A 25,137-nucleotide genomic window follows, 5' to 3' on the forward strand; every position below is an offset into this window, starting at 1 on the left:
ATAAAAATTAACTTTTCTCTACAATTTCTTGGGGAGTTTAGTAGTACTAAGTGCTAAAAGCAAGGAAAGTAGTGTGCATACAGAGGGAAATTATTTGCAGTGACAATTTTGAATTTCCATAGAATTATTTTCTTCTGAAATAAGGAGACTTCTAGAACTCTCATAACAATACTGACATAAAACACTGAACTGGTGGGACTCCTTGGTACTTCCTGGAGGACTCAGGATGGTCTGCTGTTAATGTAATCAAAGTCAATAAACAGGATTTATCAACAAACCAGGATCTATCGTAGCACAAGGGTGGGGAGGGGAGGGGGAAGAAAATGTGACTCTGCTCCACAAAGTCTCAAGTCTTCAGGTAATTTTTGTTATTTTCCTAAAATCCACCCAAAACCACCTGACTATGATGTATTAATGATGTACAGCAACAACACAACTGAAAAACATTACAAAACTAAGATACAAAAACAGTCCTCCTACTCTGACCATGTTAAAAAGAGAAACAATCTTGGAGAAATTATCTCCTTTTTCTGATTGCAATGTGCAGGGGCGACTGTCAGTGACAGCACAGAGCAGCCAGCGCCTCCATGTAGGGTTTTGCCACCGTGATGTCACAGAGCAGTTCCATGAAATGACAGAAAGCTCCTTCCAGGGTGACTGTTCATGAGATCACCCTGTAACCGCCCACACACCTGGCCCAGAGTTCTCGTGCAGCACCATCAGGCGTGGAGCACAGCCCAGCAGCACAGGATGCAGAGCAGCTCCCGCTGGGGCAGGTCCCTGCAGCTCTCTCACGATGGATGCTGTGGTGCTTAAAAAGAAGGGCTACAGCCTCGGTGCTACTCTTGGAGAAGGCTCCTATGGCAAAGTGAAAGCTGCCTACAGCCACCGCCTGAAATGCAAAGTGGCCATCAAGATCATTGACAAGAAGAAAATTTCTCAGAATGTCCTGGAAAAATTTCTCCCCAGGGAAATGGAGGCTTTGATGAAACTGCACCACCCAGCAATCATCGAAACCTATGAGATTTTTGAGACTTCCTCAGGGAAAGTGTACATTGTGATGGAGCTGGGGGAGAAGGGCAGCCTCCTGAACTACCTGAGCAACCAGGGGGCGATGGAAGAGAGCGCCGCTCGCTCCAAGTTCCAGCAGCTGGCTTCTGCCATCCAGCATTGCCATGACTTGGACTTTGCCCACAGGGACCTGAAATGTGACAACATCCTTCTTGATGACGGTCTTAACTTCAAGCTCTCAGATTTTGGCTTTTCAAAACCCCTGTGTCGAGATGGAAATGGAAAAACCATTCTCAGCAGCACCTTCTGTGGGTCTCTTGCGTACTCAGCCCCCGAGCTGCTCGAGCATATTCCTTGTGACCCCAGGATTTCGGACATGTGGAGCCTGGGCATTATCCTGTATGCAATGCTTTTTGCTTCACAGCCATTTGACAGTACCAACGTCAGGGAAATGCTCCAGGTTCAGAAACAACAGAAGATTCCCTTCACGAAGGCAAAAAATCTCTCTACAGACTGCAAGAACCTCATTACCCACTTGCTCCACCCTGATGTGTCCCAGAGGCTGTGCATAGATGAAGTTTTGAGACATCCCTGGCTGCAGAACCCGAAACCCACGCGCAGCCCGCGATTCCCAACCGACCCCAAAGCCAATGTCAAGAAAAGCCCCAAAAAAACCAGGATGGAAAATCCCATTGTGCGTAAGTGTAAGGAGTGGAGGAAGAAATCAGATTCTCTTAAGGATGCTTTCCTTTAACAGGGCCACAATGTTGGCCTCACCTGTGAACCGCATTAGTTTAAACTCACATTAAAGAGATCTTGTCTGAAATTCCATGTGGCAGTCATGTCCCTGCTCCTGCACAGTGCTCTTGAAGGAGGAGCTTTAACACTGCCAAAGTCAAGACTGTGAAACACGGGGGAAATAATGAGGGAGGGAAGTTTTAGAAAGTGTAAACAAACTGCAGAGGAGGACTTTGTATATAATATTTGAAGGAGGAATGTATTTCAAACCTAACAATGCAATTTTTTTAATATATCTGAATATCAGACCTGGTGCACTTTATAACAATTTATAACTATTTCAATACTCAGACTCTAGGATCTGCCTAGACATACTGCTTATGAATCAAAATTTATCTGATTTTCTCTTTTAAATTTGAGTCTTTCAACAAAAATATGTGCAATGGAAACCATTTCCCTATTGTTAAAAATTAAGAAAGATTACAAATCAGTTGTACCATAACAAAAGTTTTAAGTCAAAAGGAATGAGGGAAAGGGTTTTCATTAATTAGGAAGGAAAATTGAAAAAAAACCACACATCCAAATATCAGCTGCCTTTTAACTGAAACTTATTGGCTCAGCCAAAGACATACATGAATTTCTTTTTCTATAACAAGAAATATTATTTTAGACATTAAGAAATAAAACATATACCTTCAATGCTATGGTTGTTTAGCCTAAAACTCAAAAAAATAATGTTAAATATTTTACTTGCATTACAGCTCTGCAAGGTAAAAGCCTGCAAAATGACAAGTCTCCTGTCCCATTGGTGTAATACATTTACTTCTAGGTCCCACAGGATTGATTCAACTGGTTAAGTTATGCAAGCACACATTTACAGGCCAGCCACTTCCTGCAGAAAAGCATCAAAAAATGTCATGTGGGTAAAATCCAATCCCAGTGGAGACTGTGGGAGGTTTATTACTCAATTCTTTGGTACTCAAATAATTGCCTGTCACTAAAAGTAAAGCAAAACAAATATAATTTCATGGGTCTTCTTGGCTACATACATTTGACCAGTTATCGATCTACAAAGGTATTCATCCAACACCTGAGGATGTTGTGCACACAAATGATGACCTACTCATCATTTACTACTGCTTAGAAAGGGTCAGGCTACTATGTTTAACTCTCTATAAAATAGAGAGAAAGTCAAAGTGCTACTGAAAAGCAGCAAAATGTCAAAAAGTACTTTAACATACAATTTGACAAGACAAAAATTATGTTTATCCATTATTTCACCCATTACACTTTACAGAAAATCTGCTGTTCCCATTAAAATATTATGCTAAAATATCAAATATAAAATACTGCTATTGGCAAAGCCATCAAATATCAAAAAAACTGACCATAATTAAAACTATTATTTCCATTTAGTAAGTGTGGAGAACCAAATCTATTCCACGGAAAGAAACCTTTTTGCTTAATAATGTGAGATTATTTTTGATGCTAAGAACTCAAATGCACTCTGGAATAATTACAAACCTTACTCTGAGTAGCCTTCTGCCTCAGAGAGTGGATTAAAAGATGGATTGTACAAACAGCCATTCAGCAGAGCTCTTACTATCCTAAATAATCCAAGGAGAGACAAAGTCAGATCCAGCTCTAATTAACACTCATTGCTCATGGCAGGAGAACATTAACATGGTACATTTCCACTGGCACATGTTTAGAAGTCACAGCCATTGAAAAGGACACTTGGACAAACAAAGTGGAGCTTATGAATCCTTTGAGATTGCAGTTCAGTAGAAAACTTAAAAATATAGCTTATTGTTATTTTGCTTTCATTGATTTAATCTGGGACCAGAATACAGTACTAAAAAAAAGGTACTAAAAAAATGGAAGCCATGGAAAAAAATTTCTTATTCTATTTTAATTTTGCCACTTATTATTGCATTATCAGATACCAGATACAAGAGGAAACATGACTGGAAAAAATCACATGGGATGTGCCACTAAGAGGTGTGACACCTCTTCCTGCTGTACTAGCAGCTCCTTGGGCAGTACAGGCACATTCTTATTTCCAATTCTGTGGCCAAAATACATCTGAGTGCACAGCCAAAATCAAAAGGCAGGACAGCTCTCTTACCAGAGACCTTTCCAGGTGATTTTATTACAGATGTGGGCTGCTCTGTTTTGTAAATTGTATAACAGAGAGCCTGACATGCATCTAAATAGGGTGGATTTTGCAATTCTGGTCTCCTTGGGAATTCAGTTTTATTCCAGTCCTTTTAAGTTAAGGCAGGACATGCCATTGAAAACAAACATCTATGTCCTAAAAAGCTTCTAGAGAAAGAGGACCTATGAACTGTGCTGGTGAATGCCACAACAAAACAAACTAAGCTTACTAAAAATATAATTCAATTGAATGCAGTAAATGGGGTAAAATGTGTCCTGCTATAATTCTGTTCAAATGGCACTGGGTTTACCTTAACTAAAGATCATAGAATCATATATTTACTAAGGCTGGAAAAGACCTCTAAGGTCTCAAGCCCACCCATTAAATCAACACTGCCAGGTCCACCACTAACCATGTCTCCAAGGACATCATGAATGCATTTTTTGAAAACTTCCAGGGATGGTGATTCCACCATGTCCCTGGGCAGCCAGTGCTGGAGCCCCCTTTCAGTGAAGAACTTTTTCCTGACATCCAGTCTAAATCTTCACTGGCACCACCTTCCTCTTGGTCCCCTTGTTTGTTACCTGAAGGAAAACACCAACCCCCTGCCTGCAGCCTCCTTGCAGGCACTTTCAAGAGTGGTGAGGTCCCCAAGCGTCCTTTCCTCCAGCCTAAACAACCACAGTTAACTCAGCTGCTCCTCAGTTCCCTCAGCTTCTATCTCCTCAGATTTCAAGAGGAATCAATACCACACACCTAGCACTGGGGGATGAAAATGGAGATTGTTGTAATCACTAATGTTTCAGATCAAAATTTAATTTGCACTTTCCTCTACACATTACAAGTGATTAAGTGAGTTTTAGAATCATCTTTTCCCTAGCCAGAAGTGTCCACACTTTCTTATCTTAAATCATTGGCACTTAAATTAATGGCTTTTATCTAACAGATACAGCAGTCATAATAAATATTTAAGATAACTATTTAAATTTTGGCTGTATTAACATTATAACGTAAAGAATCTTAATTTTATTTGCCTCGATAAATCAAAGATTAAACTCACTCAGACATTTTATCTTGCTTGCCCTTAGAATAACTAAAGAAATTCACTTTAAATATGAATAATATGTCTTCATTTTATGAGCTTTGTTCATTTCCATAAATTTAGTTTGAAAATAAAATTATTTCTAGTACTTACTGGAATGCTGATAATGAACTATTGAATTAATATTTTTGTCTCCATCTAAAAATCACTTGAACTCATTTGAAGGGGTTGGATTCTTAAAGGAGAACCTGCCTCAATTTATGCTGCTTGCTATGGCACTCAGAGCCATATGAACCATCGTGGACATTCCATCAAAAAATAAGGTTCAGAAAGTTACAATTTGTCAAAAAGTCTCAGTACTATCCCTTGAAATACCATGCATAATATTTATTGAAGTATATTTCAACACTCAACTTCACAATTAAATTTTGTAAGATTGCTTTCCAATTCCTGCAAGGGTTTTCAGTTCAATGAGAATTAATAATTTTGCTCACACAGATACTGTTTCCAAAATAAAACCTATAAACATGACCATGATGGTCTCTGTACAGCCAGTAGAAGTACTTCAAACGACAAAAAGAAAAATTCCAGTGGATAACTTTGTTGGTGGTACAAAAGGGTGTGATTTGGTGGAATTGTGCAGAATTTGCATGCAGCACACACCAGTTTGAGTGTCCAGGACAGCACTCCCATCTCCTGGAGTATCATTACATTTTCCCCAGAGGCTGTATGTTTCCTTGGCTGGCTGTGTGGTGTGTGCTGCCCCCTCCCTGCCCTGCCAACCAGCAGGCTCTGGTGCCTCCATCCAGCTTCCTGGGGACTCTGGGGACAGATGGCTCCAGGGCAGCCAAGGGCTGTCTGGAACGGTGACCCAGACGTCTTGGCACTATGCAAATACCACTATCAGTCAATCATTTTATTATAAATACTGGACAGCCCAGGGCCCACTGAGCTCTCCCACTGGCAGTGGCTGCACTTGAAGAGCTCCTGTTGAGCAGGGACAACTCTCAAGGTTACCCTCAAGGCTGAAATGTTCCTTGACACAACAGATCCTCAGGAAGTGATCAACAGAGTCTCAACCTTTGAAATCTTAGCCAAGCGATACCAAGGATTGACTGTGCACATAACCTCCTCTGGACATAAACCACTGGCCAAGTCTGAGATGAGGACTGGATCCAGCTGCAGCGTGAGAAGGAGTTTAGAATGCAAGGGTTCCTTCCTGAACCTCATGACTCAGTGGGAAATTCTCCGACAGCTTTTTCTGACCTCGTCCTTTAGGCAGTAAATAGTCAAGTGTACCTTGTTAAAGCACTGTCACATTCCCCATTTGATTTTGTTAACTCGTCATTTTATGTTAACAAGGTTTACTGCTGCTTCTCTCTCCAGTGAAGGGCATCACTCCACTCAGGGCAAGGTGCAGTGGACAGAGGGAACAGGTGAAAGGGGTTAACAGAGCAGCACTGGAGGGAATAAACATTGGAGGGAATAAACATTTGCTGATTCTTCTTTCAGAAAAGGCAAGTTATCTGTTATGCCACTTGACAGCCTGTAAATGGATGAATGATTGCCTTTAATAGTGGTGATATTTACTGCCTCAGAAACCTAATTCCTTTGACCTGAACAGAAATGGTCACAGTCATTAGAGCTACATAAATACAGCACTCAAATCTTCTTGAGCACATAACAGTCCTATGAAAAAATCACAAGTCTATTCATAACACAAGACACAGCCAGAACAAAAATTAATCTTTCAGAACCTGAGTGTCGAAAATTGTTCATGACAAATTTTAATGGACCAAAACCAAAGTTCATTCAAGTCATTTGGAGTCCTTGGTGTTGGTATTTACATCAGCACCAAAACCTTCATGTTATTTACAAAGATAATTCATATTATGCTGTTTTACCCAAGCAATTTCTGCAAGATGAGACCATCTAGACACGTTAGGTACTTAGTTTACTAGACTGTGTTAGACACCTAAAATTAGCATAAGTCCCAAGTACATTGCAGCATTTAATGCGTTTATCTCACAGTATCCTTGTAAAGAAGAGGAATAACATTATCTCAGCTTTACAAAATGAATCTGAAACACAGGATGAATATGGAACTTATAAAACATATTAAGTTCTCAGATCCTATAAGCACTGAGTGCCTGATTACTGTTAAAAATCTGAGCATATGTGTTATACTGGCTAAATCACTGAAAACATAATCTGAGACAAAAGTGATCTCAATCAGGAGCAGTAGCCATGAACTATAGTGAACTATAACTGCTGCCTGTTTTTTCTGCCTTTGATGAGGTTTAACTAAAAAAAAGAAAACAAAAACCCACAAAAAAGCCCAAAGCAAAGAAAACCCACCAATTTCAAGCATACTCCTTCCATGTCTAGTTGAACATAGCATCTCTTTGTTACACAAATCAAGCTATTCAAATTTTGCCAAAGAAATACCTCAAGTTGCTTCTGCCTAGGATTACATAAAATTCTAAATATTCCAACATATACAAACTTAAAAAATGAGCTGGATTTTCTTCTTAACTTTCACTGTACCAATAACAAGATGGAAAAGTCAATAAAATGGGACTGGTTTGCTTGCTCTGCAGGATCAACTTGGTCTGATAGCTCATTCCTACCAGTCCTGCTCAACACCAGCCATCAGCTTTGAGATGTGATTTTTTTTAAATGCTGTTCAACACAGAATCATCAATCCAGCAAAGTACCTGCCAGGATATATTCACCTGCCAGGATATATTCACCTGCAGTTTAAGAAAATTATGTGGGTTAATCAGAGAAAAATTTCTGCTTTTCTGATGCAAAGCTGTGAGCTTTACATTATCTTAAAGCATGAGCAATCCACCAAGGAACTACATATTCAGAGAGCTTTTAATGAATATGTATACATTAGTCTTTTATGATTTTCCTTAAAGGAAAATATTACATCAAAGCAAAGCTAGTTTGGCCTACTACAGAAATGATTTCTTCTGTATACTTCAATGCATCTCAGAAATGGGTTTTCTTAGTAATAAATATTTCTGATGAGGAGGAAGAAATATTTAGTTTATTATTTTCCAAATGTTTAAAAGTAAAAAGGCCAAAATCTTATCTTGATTTTGTAAGGCTATTGTGTTTTAAACTAAGCAGTGATACAAAAAAAAATTAAAAATCACTAAAACAAACTAAAATAATGTTTTCTAGAATTAGCTTCTTCCCTGTCTAGCCACAGCACCATGAGTACAAAAGAACTAGAAGTGTCTGAATCTCGTGCTAACTTCACATTACTGCTAGTTCTGACATAGTCCACAGCTCCAAGACTGTTCTACAGTATTGTCTCCATTGTCTTCTTATTCCTTTACATCCTTCCAAAGGATACTTTGCATTTCTGGGAAATAGAACAGAATTCATGAACTGTTGCTCAATAGCAGTTTGAACACAACATATTGTTCACTGTTAAAAGAGAGATTTAAGAACAGTTCACAGTATGTTCTAGTCTTGTGTCTAGTGTTCTTTCCTTTTCATGTCCAGATGGGACTCCCATTATCCTCCTTTTTCTCTTGTATGATTCATCTCCAAAGATTTCCCTCATGCACTTACTGCAGCAGGTGTTCTATCCCTTAACTGTATTCATATGGAAACCTATGAGGAGAAATATTGAACCAAAAAACTAAATAGAATGGAATGTAAATTAAAATATTTTTAGTTCTATGTTTTAGTGTATTGACAACACATATTAATATTATTATACTGAACTGTAGCAGAGGTCTCAAAACCTGATGTGGTTGAACAATAGTATAAATTTATTGTATTCGTGAGTGAAGATGCCTCAAGCAACTTGTAAAAAAAATCCAAGCTAAATAAAATTTGGTTGTGGTGAAAAGGTTTCCACTCTAATTAGGCTGCCTTCTGTGAGACCACTGTTTTATCTTCCTACATGCTGTAAACTTCACATTCTGTCATTACTGCCAGTAATCTCTGTAGAAACCACCACTAATGAATGCAAAAACAGAGCAATGTAGAGACAGGAATCAGGAGGAATCTAGCAGGAAATTTCTGGGTATTCCTGTGGAAATTCAAAACTACTTTTTCCCCATTAAACTTGTTTTCACAGTTCTTAGGGTTCTTTTTCAATCAAGGCATAAGTCTCCCCTTAAGGAAAAATGCAAAAACCAACAAAAACACATTATCATTTCTAATGCTAGAGTTAATTTGGCTACTTATATTGGATTCATCCTAATTTCATATGTAACAGCTGCCTGCCTTTCTTCTCCCTTTTTTAATTTAATGGATGTCAAAGCACATTTTCTACATAAGCAACAGCAGTTCTGGCCTCTGTTTACACGTTCTGTTGAAGCTGTAGACCTGGAAGGGGCTGGACGTTATTTAAACTGCTTATCATCTCATAATTGAAAATACTGAAAAGTCAGAATTCGAACTACTTGGAAGTAATGCAAAGCAACCTCTTGATTGTCCCAAAATTACCACCTTGCATAGCCACACTTCTCAGGTCAGCTTTTGAAAGGGAAACAGCCACGTGAACAAAGCCTAAGCTCAGTCTTTACTAAAATCACCACAGTCAAGGCTGGTGAACCTCTGTCAACTGAGACTTCCCCAGGAATTCCTCCACAAAAATCAAGTGTGTGGATCTACAATTTCAGCAAGTGGGTCTAGATTGCCCAAACTTACTCTAAAACAAAACCTTTGTCATCCTGCCAGTTAAAAAGATGGGGAAAAGTGCTTTGGAGCTAACATTTCCTTGAGGATGTGTCAGTGATGCAATAGCAAGTTAGAGAGACATTCTCCTGCTGGACTCCCAGGTGTGATATTCCACAGGCAGCTGCTTTGGATGCAGCTCCCTCTCCTTCCAGCCCACCCTACATTCACATCTAAGGCACAGCTAAAATCTGGGTACATGGAGGTGCACAAACTCTTGTTGTGCTCAACAACAAACACATTTGGGTCTTTTGAAAAATCTCTCAACATTTATTTGCAACATAAAAAAATGAATTGTTCTGGATTTTAACCTGAGGACTTTGCTCAAAATTGATGCTAAGCTTGAGACTAATTAAATATGACACAAGGTGGTGTCAGGTTGGATTAGCATTAACAAACTACTGTATCAACAAAAGGGAAAATAAGGTAAAGATTGGATTTTCTAACCACAAATATTCTTTCCCCTCTGTAGTGAAATTGCCAGAGACAAGGAAATGCGCTGCAGCAACTGAAATGCCAAAATACACTTTCAGATAATCCTGCAAAATCTGCTCCTAAACCCATCCATCAGTGTTTGGAAATACTGTCACCCCATGTTCTCTCAGGTAAACAGTCCAAGGGAAGTCACCTCTGTTTTCAGACCAAGGGCTGGATGTTTGTGTAACTTTTGCTGTTTTGCTTTAAATGGAGAAATTGGCACTTAAGATGAAGTCACAAAAACACAAATCACAGTTTATAGTACAACAGCCAGCAACTCTCATTTGCTTAAACTCCAAGAGTGTAACATTTTGCTTGCAGCACATGGCAGAAGTTCCCATTAATTTTACTAAAATCACATGTACATTAATTACACGGTAGTAATCCATATATTACCATTTTGCAGGTGAACTTATATTTGGGGTTCACATTTTAAAAAATTGCTAGAATAAGCTCAGCTTCATAGATTAAAATAAAAAAAAAAAGCATATTATATTGTTTACACTACAAATCCATCTGGCACAGAAGGAAAAAACAACTGCTGGATGAATAAAAGCTATGTTAGAAATATAAGGGCTTTCCATATAAAATCATGTCACTAAGACAGTAAAATAGTAGTAAGTAGCAGGAGTTTCAGCAGTAGGAAATTATATGGCTCATGACTGTCACCTCTGGTTTGCTATCCTCTAGTTATGTTTTACATTTGAGAGGAATCACAAAAAACCTTGGCAAGAGTAGAGCCTCACACATTGACCTAAATTCCAACCCAGTTTTTCATGAGGTCACTTCCTCTAGTCTAATGTGTGCATCTAGAAAAATCCAAGGAAAAAAGAAGCTCAAACCCATAATGAAGTGCAACATTCATAAACATTCTGAAGTAAACTAACTCACTTCAAAATAATCACTAATAAACTTACATTTTAAATTTTATTTACAAAGTGATTGCTTTAGAAACAGAGTGCCTGAGCAATGCTGGACTGGACAAGATCTGATACTACAGATGTTATATCCAAAGATGATGTTTTTGCTCCTCCTGTTCAAGTTCTCCCTTTTGGTCTGTTCTGCACAGTTTCACAGATGGATGTGTCACTGTTTACCTGCCCACAGTTCAGAACAGGAGCTCACTGTCTGAACAGGCAGCTTTTCCTCAAACCCAAAATCTACTCACGGAATAAAATACTACCATAAATATGAATGCAGTCCAAAACATTTTAAATACAAGGGTAAGAAAATCTGTTTTAATAAGTTGAACACTTCATAACTTACAAAAAAAAAAATCTTTCCTAAATATTAAGGGCTGCCATCACTGTATCTGTTGAATGCTTTCCAGGAAACAAACTTTCCATTCAGGTATAAACTACTACAGATCTAGAAATACTCAGAGACATGTTCCTGGAAAGTAGAAATCCCCAGCTAGTCAGTCACAGGCACTATTGAGTTTCCCATTATTTGCTCATGGAGGCACAATTTTTCTCAGTTAAGCTGATGTTCCAGTTCACAGTTAAGGCAAAAGAAAACTCCTGGTAAGCATTCAATTCAAATATAGCAAGATATTGTTTCTACCAAGTACAAGTACTCCTCATAAAGCATATTAATGTTCTTTTGTATGGTTTAAAATCCAGAGAGAATGTCACTTATCTGAACAAGTCATACGCTGTCTAGTGGAAAAGGAGATATTTTCTTTTTTCAAGTCTTTAGGCCATTGTAACTGTACACAAGGCATTAAAAATCCAAACGAGATAATTTGAAAAGCTCAAAACCAACTCAAAAGTACCGCTGCTCTTCAGCAATTAGTTTTGAGAGCTGAAGCAGGAAGAAGCATGTAATTATCTTCATCACTTTCACAGCTCTGAGTTTTCCTGGTGACAAGAGAAGCAGAATCTCTTCCTTGGACCTGCTGCCAATGCTGTTTTTTGGTGCAGCCCAGGGCAGCTTTGGGCTTTCTGGGCTGCAATGGCACATTGCCAGGTCAAGGTGAGCTTTTCATCCCTCAGCACCCCCAAGTCCTTCTCCTCAGGGCTGCCCTCAATCCATTCTCTGCCCAGCCTGTGTTTGTGCTTGGGCTTGCCCTGACCCAGCTGCAGGACTTGGCACTTTGCCTTGTGGAACTTTATGAAGCTTCCATGACCCCACACCTCAAAGCCCATCAAGGTCCCTCTGGGATGGAATCTTGTCCCTCCAGAATGTCACTCCACACACCTCAGTGCTGTCAAACTTGCTGAGGGTGCCCTCAATGCCCCTGTCAGTGTTAAACAGTGCCAGCCCAGCACTGACTTCTGAGGTCACTGCTGCCACTGCTCCCCACTCGGACATCCAGCCACCAACTGCAACCCTGAGTGGGACCAGCCAGCCAGCAAGACATGGTTCATTTTAAAGACCTATCATACTCACAAAATTGGGACTTACCAATGCAAAGTAAATCCAAAGCAATTTGGCAACTTTGTGGTATGCTATAAAGAGGCCGTTGGGTGAATAAGCAACTATTTCAAGGGTAGCACTTGGAAATGTGCCAGAGCAATAGATTTATTGATTTAGAACAATAAAAAGGACATATTTAGGTAATGGATGGATCCAATGCACTCTAAAGTCATAAAAAGTGTTGTGCTTGGATTCAGTGGGTTCTGCTTAAGGACATAGTTAAAAATAATGCAAGGTTATTCATTGCAGGACCACATAAGACCAAGAAGTTAAACACAACCACTGCCTTTTAAAGGACAGATGTGGTATTGCTAATATTGACTCTTCTACTCTGCATGGTTAGTGAGAGATTAGTATAATCTGCCATTCATTTTGATACTGAAATTAGAAAGATTATAGGAGATCATTTTGTCCTGAAGTCACATAAGATAGATGTGGAAGAAAAATCTCTTCAGAGATGCCGTGGCATTTCACCCATCCTTAACCCTTAAAGAGAGACACCTTTTCTATGCAGTGAGAAAGGAAATAGATTCTATTTGAGCAGAAAATAACAAGGATTACTGAAGAACTTGTGTTAGTCTTTCTCAGGATTGTTATCAGAAGATATTGCCAATATTGATTTTCAAGAGCCCCAGCACCTGAAAACTTGCAATGAGACAGAAATCTGATTCACAGAACACAGTGCCACTCACAGTCTGCATGCACACACAAGAGCATGTAACATTAAATTCATTACAAGACAAAAATTTTAAGTTTCAGTGTTCTTAAGTTTATTATCCAACTAATTGTACTTTATCTGAAATAAAATAGAATCAATGGGGATCATTAACTCTGTTATCTCTTTAATGAAGGGCTCCACAGTATAATTTGATATTCTAGTTCAGAATACTTCAATAAAACTTCTTGCATGGTGACAACTACTGAAGACATTTAATAACTCCACAATAGCCAGCTTTACTGACAGCACCTTAAGGAAAAGTCACACAGATCTGTTTTCATTGATGCCTTGCAGTCAGAAAAGTGCAAGTATCAAAATGAAAGAAATTAAATATTACTCTTTTTGAAGAAAATAATTTCAAAGATTAAAAATTAGATGTCACCTTGGACTATTACAGTAATTCATACTTTTCCCCATTTTCTCTTCAAAAGCCCCATGTTATTCTATTAGATTTTTATTGACATTCAATCAATCTTGTAATAATTTGAGTGCATCTGTTTTCTCTATTTTGTTTCTACCCTTGAGCTTGAGTCATAGAGAATTTCTCAGAAATCATAAATATGCATTTCCAAGTTAATACAGGACTCAGATCTCAAGGACATAAGCAAGATTGTTTGTTTTGCAAGTTTCCTTCCACTCTGTCACTAGAAGTAAAAGCAGTAGCATTTTGCTTCTTGAGGTAAATAAGGTCATATTGCTGACACAAAACATGGATAGAATGGACACAGGATAGAGATGCAGATCTGCAGGGAGAGAAACCAAGCACAGCACTATGAAAGGACACTTGAGTTATCTGTCAGATGTGGTTCTAAAACCTTCTCTAGTACAGTTTACTTTCTTAGTTGTCTCTAAGTGGCATCCTTTGCTTAGTCAGATTATGCCAGTGTCAATTATCAGACAAGAATAGAACAGTTATCAGACAGATGTGAGAGGGATAATTATACCATAATTAAAACTATGTTAATTGGAGGGATTATGGTAGCATTCTTCTGCTGTAGTTACTTTTTCTCTTATTACCTGGGAAAGTTCAATCACAAGGCCAAAGCAGGGAGGTTCCTATTTACTTTTACCTTCCCATCTGTGTTCTTTGAAAACGACAACAATTTGGTCAAGTGGGAAGGTGTCAACATTCTATTACGTAATCCAGGATCTGGAGACTGACAAAACTGGTGGCCTAAGTGGAAAAGATAATCATTGCTCTTATCAGTGAGTTCTTTAGACTTCAAAGCAAATCCTAAAGCACAAAACATGCTGGCCTAATGACAACCACAGTGGTTCCAACACACTCTGAATGTGTGAATGTACTGTCCCTTTTGCAGCAGTCCTAAAGGCTGAATTCTTTCCTTTTTCTGGGGAACATGTATGCTTTTAGCTGACCTCCACTATTTTCACTACTGAAGCACTCATCTTTCCCAATCAATAAAACTCAGAGCAAGACCTCAGCACTAATTCTACTGTCACATGATGCTACAAAATACTTTAATCAGAGATGCTTTGCCCACAGATGATAAGACTCAGAATTCCATAAAGATGAAGCATTTAAATCACTCTGCTTTGTAAATTACAGCTGGTAGTTTATCACTCTCAATGAAGCAAGAATTCTTACAAGTGAAATAGCCCAAATTAATGTATTGCAATACTTAGTGGGGAAATGAATGCAAGCCCTCTGTCCTGAAGAATAGCTAATTTAAATGTGTTAGAATCCCATACTCTGACTCTCCTCCCACTCTCAGTAATTTTGCTCTGGCACAGCCAATGGATTTCCTAGAGATCACCACCAATTTACACCAGCATCAGGATTATCTGGTCCAGAGAGCTAGTGAATAGGTATTTAAAAATGAGATACCATAAAACAAAAAAGTTGTGCTAAAGAGTGAGATTCTAAGGTGCATCTATGAAAACAAAATGAACATGAAACACTTCTTTCTTCTCTGGCCAGAAATATATGTCAAAGCACAGTGGAAAATTCAAAACAGTCAAAATGAAGGTAGCATATGTGTGAAGGGTAACCAGTTTATCCAAACTAAGAAAATCTTGAACATGCCTTGTGGGGTCATTGCATTGCACAGAGTTACAAAATCCATTCAAAACTGACAAAGATGTCAAAGCAATGCTCTTTTACATTGCTGGTAATAGTAAGTCTGAATGGAAAGACTCTCCAAACCCCCTTTTATACAAACCCCCAAGCTATAACTGAATAAAAACCAAACCACTATTAAAAGAAGACAATGTGATCCTTTAAGAAGTTCAGAAATTACTTTGCTTACCAAAAGTACAAATAAAGTCTTTGAGGCCAGCTATCATGGGTTTCCATGAAAGGTTCTTCATTAACCTTCTATTCACACATAAAAATTGATTAACAAATCAGCTAAACCACCTGAACAATAAATAAAACAAAATGTCAAACACTTGCTTTTGACTTTATTTTATAATTACTTTTGTACATTAGGAACATTGCCTGTGCCGTGGGATGCAAGCCAGATGAGGCAGACAGAAAAATGGCACAGCAAGAACAAGGCTTAAATACACAAAATGCCCTTCCTCAGGGCCTTACAGACAGAAGTGTCTGCACTGAGGAACCTCTCTCACACTGGAACCTTTGGTGTGATAGTCCTGCATTCAGATTTCTCTCTGAATTTCAGAATGAATCACTGTGATAAAAAATATTTAGGCACAGATGAGAAGTTCAAGGAACATTTCCCAGGTCAGATTCTTCATTATTTTTCCTTTCTTAATTCCTTTCATAAGCTGCCATTCTCACTGAAGAATTTCTAATGCAGCACTGTAAGGATTCAAATGAAATTCAATTTTCTCTCCAGTCTCTATGTGACCACCTCATTATTATTCTACAATCAGGAACCTGATGTTCTTTGTCCATTTCAGATACAACCATTCATCTCTCCCATTTCCTATCACTATCAGAGGCTATTCCAACTCTGTTTCTGTCTTTGATTATATTTCTGATGGTCGCTCTGGGCACATGTTACATGAATTTTTATATTTGTACTACTTACACTGCATTGAGTACAACATGATTTTGCTTTTAAAATTTGTAAACTGCTTTTGAACCAATGAGTAATAAAGTGGGTTCAGTTATCCAGAGATTATTTATTCCACTTCTGCATGAGTCTTCTCAGTTTTTGCTCATACAAAATTCAACTACTCCAACCAAAGAGTATGTGAATACATACAAAGAAAAACTTTTACTTGGTATTGAAAAAGGATACCAATTTTGTAGGATTATACAAAAGGCTGCATAGACAATTCAACATATTCACTGTGCAACAGAAATATCTTTAACAACTACAAAGTTATATAATTCCCTCACCAAAAATATATTGAAATTTATTTCTTGATAAATATCCCACTGCAGAATAAAAATGTTGGAGGTAAAACTTTACAAAAGTCATAAATCAGAGGTTGCATACTATAGTAATGATGTTTTAGATTAAAATTTATCCTTTTAATGTTCAATGTTACAAAAGCCTATTAGAAATACACAAAGAGTTAAATACCTCTGAAAAACCCCTTCAGTTTCCCATGGCTGCTTTACTTTTTTAGGTTTAAAAGTGTGAAAGACTGTGTCAAGATACATGGCAATTTAGTGTTGCAGAGGCAACACTGACCATTAAAAATTCAAAATTTAAAAATCAACATAGCAAGCAAAAATAAAAGAAGGAAATTATCTAAAAGTGCATCTGACTCAGTCCTTCCTGTCTCCTCTCATTCAATTCCAAGAGTGCTTCTGGACTACCTGACCTTGTACTGCTGTAAGATGTGAGGAATGGACAATTGGTTTAAAATAGGTCGTTGGGGAGGCTGAGAAATTTGACATTTTTGGGTGTGAGGATGGCACTACATGTTTAAGAATATTGTATAAGATTACATTTAATAGTAGGAGATTAGGGATGCCATGTTTAAAATCTAGCATTATATTTTTAAATATTTACCATCTTTTAATTCCATATTTTAAACACTCAAGAGTATAATCAAATGTAATTCTATACAGGATTTTATACATCTGTATAATTAACATATATATTAAGAGTTTCTTTTTAGAATACAAAACTTGAAGGCCTAATCAGTAACCAGCAAGTGCTAATTACACAATTTATATTTGACAGATAATACTTTGAAAAGCACCTGATTTTCAAAGCACTGAAAATTGAAAGCACAAACAGACTTTCAAGTAATACATCCAGTACCAGTTGCATTTTTGTGAGGGATAATTATTTTGAATACACTTTCTCATGAGTATATTTGTGTGTGTGCATGTAATACTGAATGAAGGTAAATAAAACTAAAATTTCTCTGAAATACACTTTTTTACCTCAGAAAAAGCAAACTTTTTTTAATGTTTAAAATTATCACAGTAGGTCTGGAGAAACATGTGCAATCCTGGTAAAAGTTTAGACTTTGATATTCTTGATATAATTCTGATTTGATGCATACAGAGGACTGTAACATCATGCTTTTGCCACACACCAAACAAGTCCCACCACTGCAGAGCACCTCAATATTTCTGCCTATTTAAAAGGGCAAACAGTTCCCTTTTAGTAAAGACTCAGTAATGAGAAAAGCCAAACGACTCAAAGCTCTCTCTTTTTCACTCTTCCCCTGCTCTAGCTTGCTCTCCTCTCTCCCTGGGCTCCTGTGTCCTGACGAAAGACCTGTCCCAGCACGGGTTCCCATGGGTCACAGCCTCCTGTGGGCATCCCCCTGCTCTGGCCTGGGCTTCTCTCTCTACCAGGACACCTGCACAGCTTCCCACGGGTCACAGCCTCCTGTGGGCATCCCCCTGCTCTGGGCTGGGCTTCTCTCTCTACCAGGACACCTGCACAGCCTTCCCATGGGTCACAGCCTCCTGTGGGCATCCCCCTGCTCTGGGCTGGGCTCCTCCCCGGGCTGCAGCTGGATCCCTGCTGCCAGGCCCCCCTGTGCTGAGGGCACAGCTGCCTCTCCATGGCAGCACCAGGGGCTGCAGGGGAACCTCTGCCCCAGCACCTGGAGCACCTCCTGCCCCTCCTTCTGCACTGCCCTGCCTGTCTGCAGGGCTGCTCCTCTCACACATTCTCATTTCTCTCTTCTCTGGCCACAATTACTCCCACTCAGGTTTTTTTTTTCCATTCTTACATATGTTACCACAGAAGCATTATCATCATTCCTGATGAGCTTGGCCTTGGCACCAGTGGCAGCTCCATCCTGGAGCTCTCATAGGCTTTGTCAGACAAGGGGGAAGCTTCTGGCAGCTTCTCACAGAAGCCAGCCATGAAGCACCACTCAGTGCCAAAAACTTCCCACACAAACCCAATACATCTTCCTTTTCCCACATGGATAATAAATTCCCTGCTTATTTTTCATTGGTATACTGTGGTGGTACTGGAATACTTTAATACAGCCTCAGAGACTGATTATACAGATTAGGAAAATCTTCACCCTTGTAAATCAGCACAACTCCATCCCTTTCACTACCTGATGAACCCTACCAAAATTAGCCTTTAGTCCATCATAATACAATTTATTATCCACAGAAGGACATGCCAATACTATGCTATTATAGGTGACATTACTCCACTTAGACAAATTGTTCTCCATTGCTCCTTAATGAAAAAATGCTACAGTTCACCAAGCACCAGAAGTCTGTTTTACCCACCCCAAAATACAAGTTCTTGTTATTACCACGGATAAGAAAGTAAGAAAACCTTCCTGGGAGCTCTGAAGCTCTACAACAAGTGAGTACTGATAAATCTTATCTTCTATATTAAACATGCAGCATGTATCTCATTTTCAATATAATCCTAGACTAAGTATTATCAGTAAAAATAATGTGTTTACTCTCTTGATCCACTTCAATGACTTTGTTACAGAGGTAAATGGCATCTCATAGGAAATTCTGAGCAGAATGCTGTGAGATTTCTAAAACCAGCCCTTTCAATATTCCTTTCCAAGTTTTTTCAGTAGGTAGGTTATCTTCTACCTTTTTACACTTTAAAGTTGGCCAGAACCCAAGTCAACTTTCAACTAGAAAATACTCATAGAGGCCTGTGGACATTTTGTGCAGCCTGAAGCCAGTACAAATGGCACTAGAAAAATGAAAACAAGGAATGTATAAAAGGTAGCCATTGTGTCTCATTGCACAAGCTTCAGGTATTTTGTACTCCAGCCCTTAAAGGAACAAATTTTCAGCTTGAGTATATTGAAAGGATCCTGGGTATAATTTTCATGAATATGATGGCCTCTACCTTACAGACATTTACTGGGGACTCAGCAGGACGAAGGATGCAAAGTGAGCCAATTAATATGTGTTTAATAGCACTGGGATATCCATGGCTGGGAGTGGAATCAAATGGAACAGCATCACAAAATAGGGAAATGTGGGTAGCATGCTAAATTTACTTTTTGTAAGTGTAGAATGTCAGCATTTGGAAACATATGAAATGATGCACAAGTTTCCTGGACATTGGAGTCTTTTTTTTTATGGCTCTAGGGAGAAATGCACACAGGAAATTTTGGTAGCTTTCTTAAAGCCTAAGAAACAACACAATGATGAGGAACATTCAGAATTTTTCCAAATTGTCTTCAGTCTTGCTTTCTCTGAATTTGCAACACCTGAATCAGCTCTCACTAGCCAAAGCTTGAAACCAGTATTCATGTGCACCTATTTTGAGACAAGTCACCTCTCTTCAGCATTGCAATTAATAATTGGTAATTCATGACTGATTCTAAGCATTATAATGATACAAAAAGAAAAGTTTCACAGTATCCTTAAGTTCTACTCTTGATTAAATGATTATTCTCTGGTAAGATACTGGCAAATTCAATAACTGATATGAATTTTACATGATGCAGTTTTGCAATATTGTATTTTGCACCAACTTTGGTGAGATTTCTGCAGGCTGGCAAATTCTGCCATTCAAGTCCTAAACCTTTTGAACTTTTACTCCTAAATTTTCTTGGTAATTTCTAATTTTAACATGAATGTGCCAATATTTAAAGTTGCAAGATTTCTACTTTGTCACTGTCTATCTGGGGATAGACATGAGCACAGTAATGCCACACCAGGAAAAATTTCAAAATACTTCAAATCAGAAACCTTCCTGCAAGTGACATTGCCTGCATGTTTCCTTCTACAGCTATAAAACATCTACACTCTCTATACCAAGCCTTTAGCAAAATTACTTTTCAATGTGAGATTCCTCTCATCAGCTGATATAAGCACGGTTCTGTATTACAGGATTAATTTAAAAAATAAAAAATTGTGACCTACACGCTTTAGTCTGCAGTGTTATGAAAAGTTGCACTTCTGTAAATTTGCACAAGAATTCACCTTTTTCAATATGAAATTCAATATCCTCTGTAGTTCCCTAGCTCTGTAAAAGCAGTCTGAAAGAATTGGCATGCTACTGCACTTGCACTGTATTAATTATAAATCAAAGCACTCCCATAGTATCTTCCACTTTAGAATCTCATGTTCCACCAGCAGTGGTTTCCCTGTGTACAAGATATTCTGGGCATAAGAACTATCAAATTTCAGAAACCTCAGCTGCTGGAATAATGGTTATTTTTACCTATTTTCATTGTTTTTCTGTAATCACTTTCTAATGATTTAAAAATCTTCTGGCTTTGTTTGACAGAAAGGCAAAGCTGCTGCTCTATCTGATCACCAGCCTGTCTCTGGCAGGCAGCCAATAATAAGTTTCTTTACAAGTACTGGTAAAATTTTGTTTCCTTTTATGACTAACAAAACTGTTAAACAAGTTTCTGAACTAGTGCTAATTTGTATAAAGCTTTGTCTTTGATTCCTTGCTAGGCTTCAACCAGTGCTGGAGACTGATGAGCATTAACCTCACACCAGGCTCAATTCAGGGACTGAAACAGCCGCAAATGCATTTTCTATTTGATTCATCACTGGCCTGCACATCACACACTGGGCTTATGGAGGCTCAGTGGTTGTTAAACTCTACAGTTCTGTGTTTGGGGTAATGAAGATCCTTAATTTGATATTTGTGACAAACTAAGGTTGGTGTTCTTTAATCCCTTTGGTCCATGTGTGGATCTTTAACACATTAAGAACCTTAACTGCACATTATCCCAATGTCTTCTCTAGTTACAATTCCATCATTAACACAAAATTATACTCAATATTTCTAATATAATGAGGCTATAAAATCACTAGGATTCTATAACATGAAAAAAATTTCTCTGGACCTTAGCTGGTTTGTAGATAAGATGAATACTTAATACTTCACTGAATTCTAGACACATGAGTATAAATGTTAACTTTATATAGATCTATACCCTTAATTGTAATGACTTTTTAATGCTAAGAATACTTGCTATCAATGAATTGCAAAACTTAATTTTGTATTAAATTTTGAAGGCATCCTTCATTTAATGCTAGCCTGCTGGTGAAGAGATCCATGGTGGTTTTTAATTTCAGATGCTCTTCTCTGCATATTGAGCTCTGTCGATTCATCAGTTTATAACTATTGGTCATAATGACTTTTTTTAGGCAAGGAATTCCCACTTCAAATTTAAATTCCAGATGTGGAGTCTCGTTCTCTGGAGTTATTCAAATCCTGCCTGCATGTAATCCTGTGCAACCTGCTCTGGGTAACCCTGCTTTCTACCTGAATATTGAAAGTAAGAATACAGTATAAAATGAATTTCAGATAAAGTTGAATAAAAATTTTTGACAAAAACCTCTCTGCAAATGGATATTGGATATTGACAATTAATGTGCAAAAACTTATCCCATTTTGCCAAACAAAATAATTTTCAGAAAATGAAACCACATATTAATTTAAAGAAAGGCAAACACAGCAAGTAGTTACAGCAGTTATAGTAAAATGTCAATGTGTATAATTTGCTGCAGCAGCCTTTAATAACATTGCAAATACCTAAGTATTTCAAAGTAATACTTCTAGATGTATTACCAGGTAGACTGCATAATGAGATCCCAGAAAGGACATAAGGAATTTTCTGTTCCTTCAGCTTTCCTGGCATGTCAAAAGTGCAACTTGTGCTCCCTTGCTCTCAATAGAATAAAATTATTTAATTAAAGAGAACCATTTAGCAGAGAATCCATGGTAAGGACAGCATGAGGGTGAGGTCCTCCTTCCACCTAAATAATCCAACATGCCCCACATGTCTCTGAAAGCCCCCATGAGTTCATATCTGTTATTTTAGCTTTTAGAAGGATTCCCACTCTGGAGATTTAATAGAGAAGAGAACAGAATACATCTTGTGCGTGGAGATAACAGTGATAGCCTGATGCAGCCCTGGTAACCACCCTGTGTGTGAAGGTTGTGACCCACCCAGGCAGCAGCTCTGTCCTCTCCCCTCCTGCTCTGGTGTCCTGGGCAGCCTCGCTCAGAGCCAGTCCTGTGTCTGCAACCTGATAAACACACATCTACAAGCAGTTTTAATCCTGCACAAAGTGGGTTCATCATAAAATCACTTTGATTTCCTTACACTACATCTGACTTAAGCCTTCATTAATTCTAAGAAAATCAGTAGGTGATTAAAGCAATTAGCACATTTTGATTTTTCACGGCTCTGTAGCTACTTTTAAACTGCATGTGATCTATCATTAACTTGGCATTTTGTTGCAACTGAAAATGATCTAAGCCTCAATAATCACAGTCATATGATTGCAAGCAATCAGAAATCAGGTGAGTTACAACAAAAAATTATGATTCACACAAGATTAACACATTGTATTACGATGCTCTTTACTAGGAATGGGTATTGATATCCAAGCAGAGGGATACAGAGGTTTACACGGTAAAGTTATTTGTTCTTAATGCATTCATCTTATGTGATTATTTATAAGACTGCTGCTTGATAAGTTTCTTTTACTCATGTAGTTCAGCCTAGTATTTTGAGTAGAAGGTCACAAGTTAGAAGAACCTGGCTGATGAAGGTAAAATGTTGCTCTAACATATAACTGCTCTTCCTGTGCTATCCATTAATTGCTGTTAGATATGCTTCCCTAATGATTCACTAAAACAAATTCTATGGATTTTTTCTCCTCACTGCAGATGGAGAGAGAAGATCTCTGCCACAATTCTCTGAAGCAATACATTTACATATGTAGCAAGTCTCATTAATTTTCATGATTCAAGACAAACTGACATTTTTCTCTTCACTAGTTAAGTAAATTCTTTTCACAGTATTTCAAAGGCTGTTCCTAGCCCATGTTTTTTTCAGCATATTAAAGTTTTCTAGTGTTTGAGGTTGACAAGCATTAGTATCCAGACATTTACATTGCAGTCAAGCCATTCATAATAAAAAGTTTCAAATCAAACCTCAGAAGCTGGGACAGTGTATTTTTTAATCACTAAACCAGGCTTGTACAGTCAGACTTAAAAAGATAGGGAGAAAAAAAATCAGAGTAGTTAAGATTTGAACTTAAAGTGAAAAATCATTAAAATAAAGACCCTTAGTATAATCAGCATCTGATAGGACACCAAAATGCATCTCCCAAAGTGGAGATTTTTAATATATTAATTACCTTGGGTGGAAGTCATACATCTGTTAAAAGACCTGAGAGCACCAATACATCTTTTATTTCTCCAAGAGCTTCTCTATATTCTATTCCCTTCTGTGCTCAGGCATCTATCAGAGACCTCAGCCTGCTCCAATAAAATTAAAAGTACTGTTGGCCACTATTTGACTGTGGTAGTTTTCTAAACCAAAAGGCCATGCTTTGAGACAAATATGAATAAGGAAGAATTTCCCATCACTCCTTCCCCAAATGAAAACTGAATCTCTAAGCTTTTCTCATTAACCAAAAGAGGTTTTAATTTAAAACCTTGGAGACAGTAAAAAATACTTAAATTCAGCCTCTTTTCCTGATTTCCTCTGGGATTTAAGGCAGGCTGTGTAATCCAGCTGCTCTAATTAGCACAGCAAACTGCAGTTTTGCTTATAAGAAGAAACAAATTAAAACTTTATTCTTCTGTTTCTCAGTAAACTGTATTCCCCAAATAAAATAAAGTCTCAGAAGAGTAGTAAAGATAGAATACATTTCATATAAGTTTAGTTTGACAAAAACAGGAAAAAGGTTTCCACCTTTTCATAATTTACCATCTTGATTTTTTATTGATATTAATGTTGTGTTAATGTCAGTCCATCAGTCATGGAAAAATTATACTAGTAACTGAAAGGTCTAAAAGAAATAGGTCACACACATGAAAATATTTCCATTTAGAAAAATAAGAATAACTATTTAATATGTGCTTCTGAAGCCCATATGACACTGCTCATGTTTTCCTTGAGATTCCTGATGTAGAGCAATGTTTTTAATGAATCTAGATTTGGAAGTACACCTCACAACTCCAGAGGCTGAAGTGGTTTTAAAAATTAACTTAAATATAACTTACTGTGTACACAATAGTTTCTATTCAACTAATTCAAAGTCAAACCATATTAATTCTGGAATGAAAAATAAATGTATTACTCTTCATACAGCTTTTGACATTGTTGTGTGTTGAATCCTGGCTGGACTCCATATGCCCACTCAAAGCTGCTCTATCCCTCCTCTCCTCAGCTGCACAGGGGAGACAAAGACAAAAAGGCTTGTGGATCAAAAAACAGTCAGGGAAACCATCACAGGTAAGATGGATCCAGCCTGGGGAAATTAGTTATTACCAGTCAAATGCTAAAAAGACCTTCCTTCTCCTTTCCCCACTTCTTCCTGGCTCAGCTTCACTCCTGATTTCTCTACCTCCTCCCCTGCAGTGGCAGGACAGGGAATGGGAGTTGTGCTCAGTTCATCACACACTGAGGACTCCTCAGACTCTCCCCCCTGCTCCAGTGCGGGTCCCTCCCACAGGAGAGAATCCCTCAGGAGCAGAGTGCTGCAGG

At 38.1% G+C, this 25,137-nt stretch overlaps 1 protein-coding gene and 1 long non-coding RNA gene across 3 annotated transcripts in view; one reads left to right on the plus strand and one right to left on the minus strand.

Moving 5' to 3' along the window:
- The window catches only part of LOC135447960 (uncharacterized), a 92,634-nt gene that overhangs the window by 28,535 nt on the left and 38,962 nt on the right, over positions 1-25,137 (minus strand). The window contains exon 3 of one of the 2 annotated variants that reach the window (XR_010440356.1): positions 6,231-6,495. The exons of the other annotated variant lie outside the window; for it this stretch is intronic. This is a non-coding gene — a long non-coding RNA (uncharacterized LOC135447960). Of the gene's footprint in view, positions 1-6,230; positions 6,496-25,137 lie in introns of those variants that run through there. 2 annotated transcript variants of the gene reach the window in all.
- Positions 797-1,765, plus strand: LOC135447749 (testis-specific serine/threonine-protein kinase 2-like). The gene has a single exon (XM_064712830.1). The coding sequence runs from the start codon at positions 797-799 to the stop codon at positions 1,763-1,765; it is 969 nt and encodes a 322-aa protein (XP_064568900.1).

The sequence above is a fragment of the Zonotrichia leucophrys genome, chromosome 4A, assembly GCF_028769735.1.
Source record: "Zonotrichia leucophrys gambelii isolate GWCS_2022_RI chromosome 4A, RI_Zleu_2.0, whole genome shotgun sequence".
Classification (NCBI taxonomy): Eukaryota; Metazoa; Chordata; class Aves; order Passeriformes; family Passerellidae; genus Zonotrichia; species Zonotrichia leucophrys.

What these genes read in the sequence shown, in the direction of transcription:
- LOC135447749 (XM_064712830.1), top strand. Translation starts at nt 797, where the DNA reads ATGGATGCTGTGGTGCTTAAAAAGAAGGGCTACAGCCTCGGTGCTACT.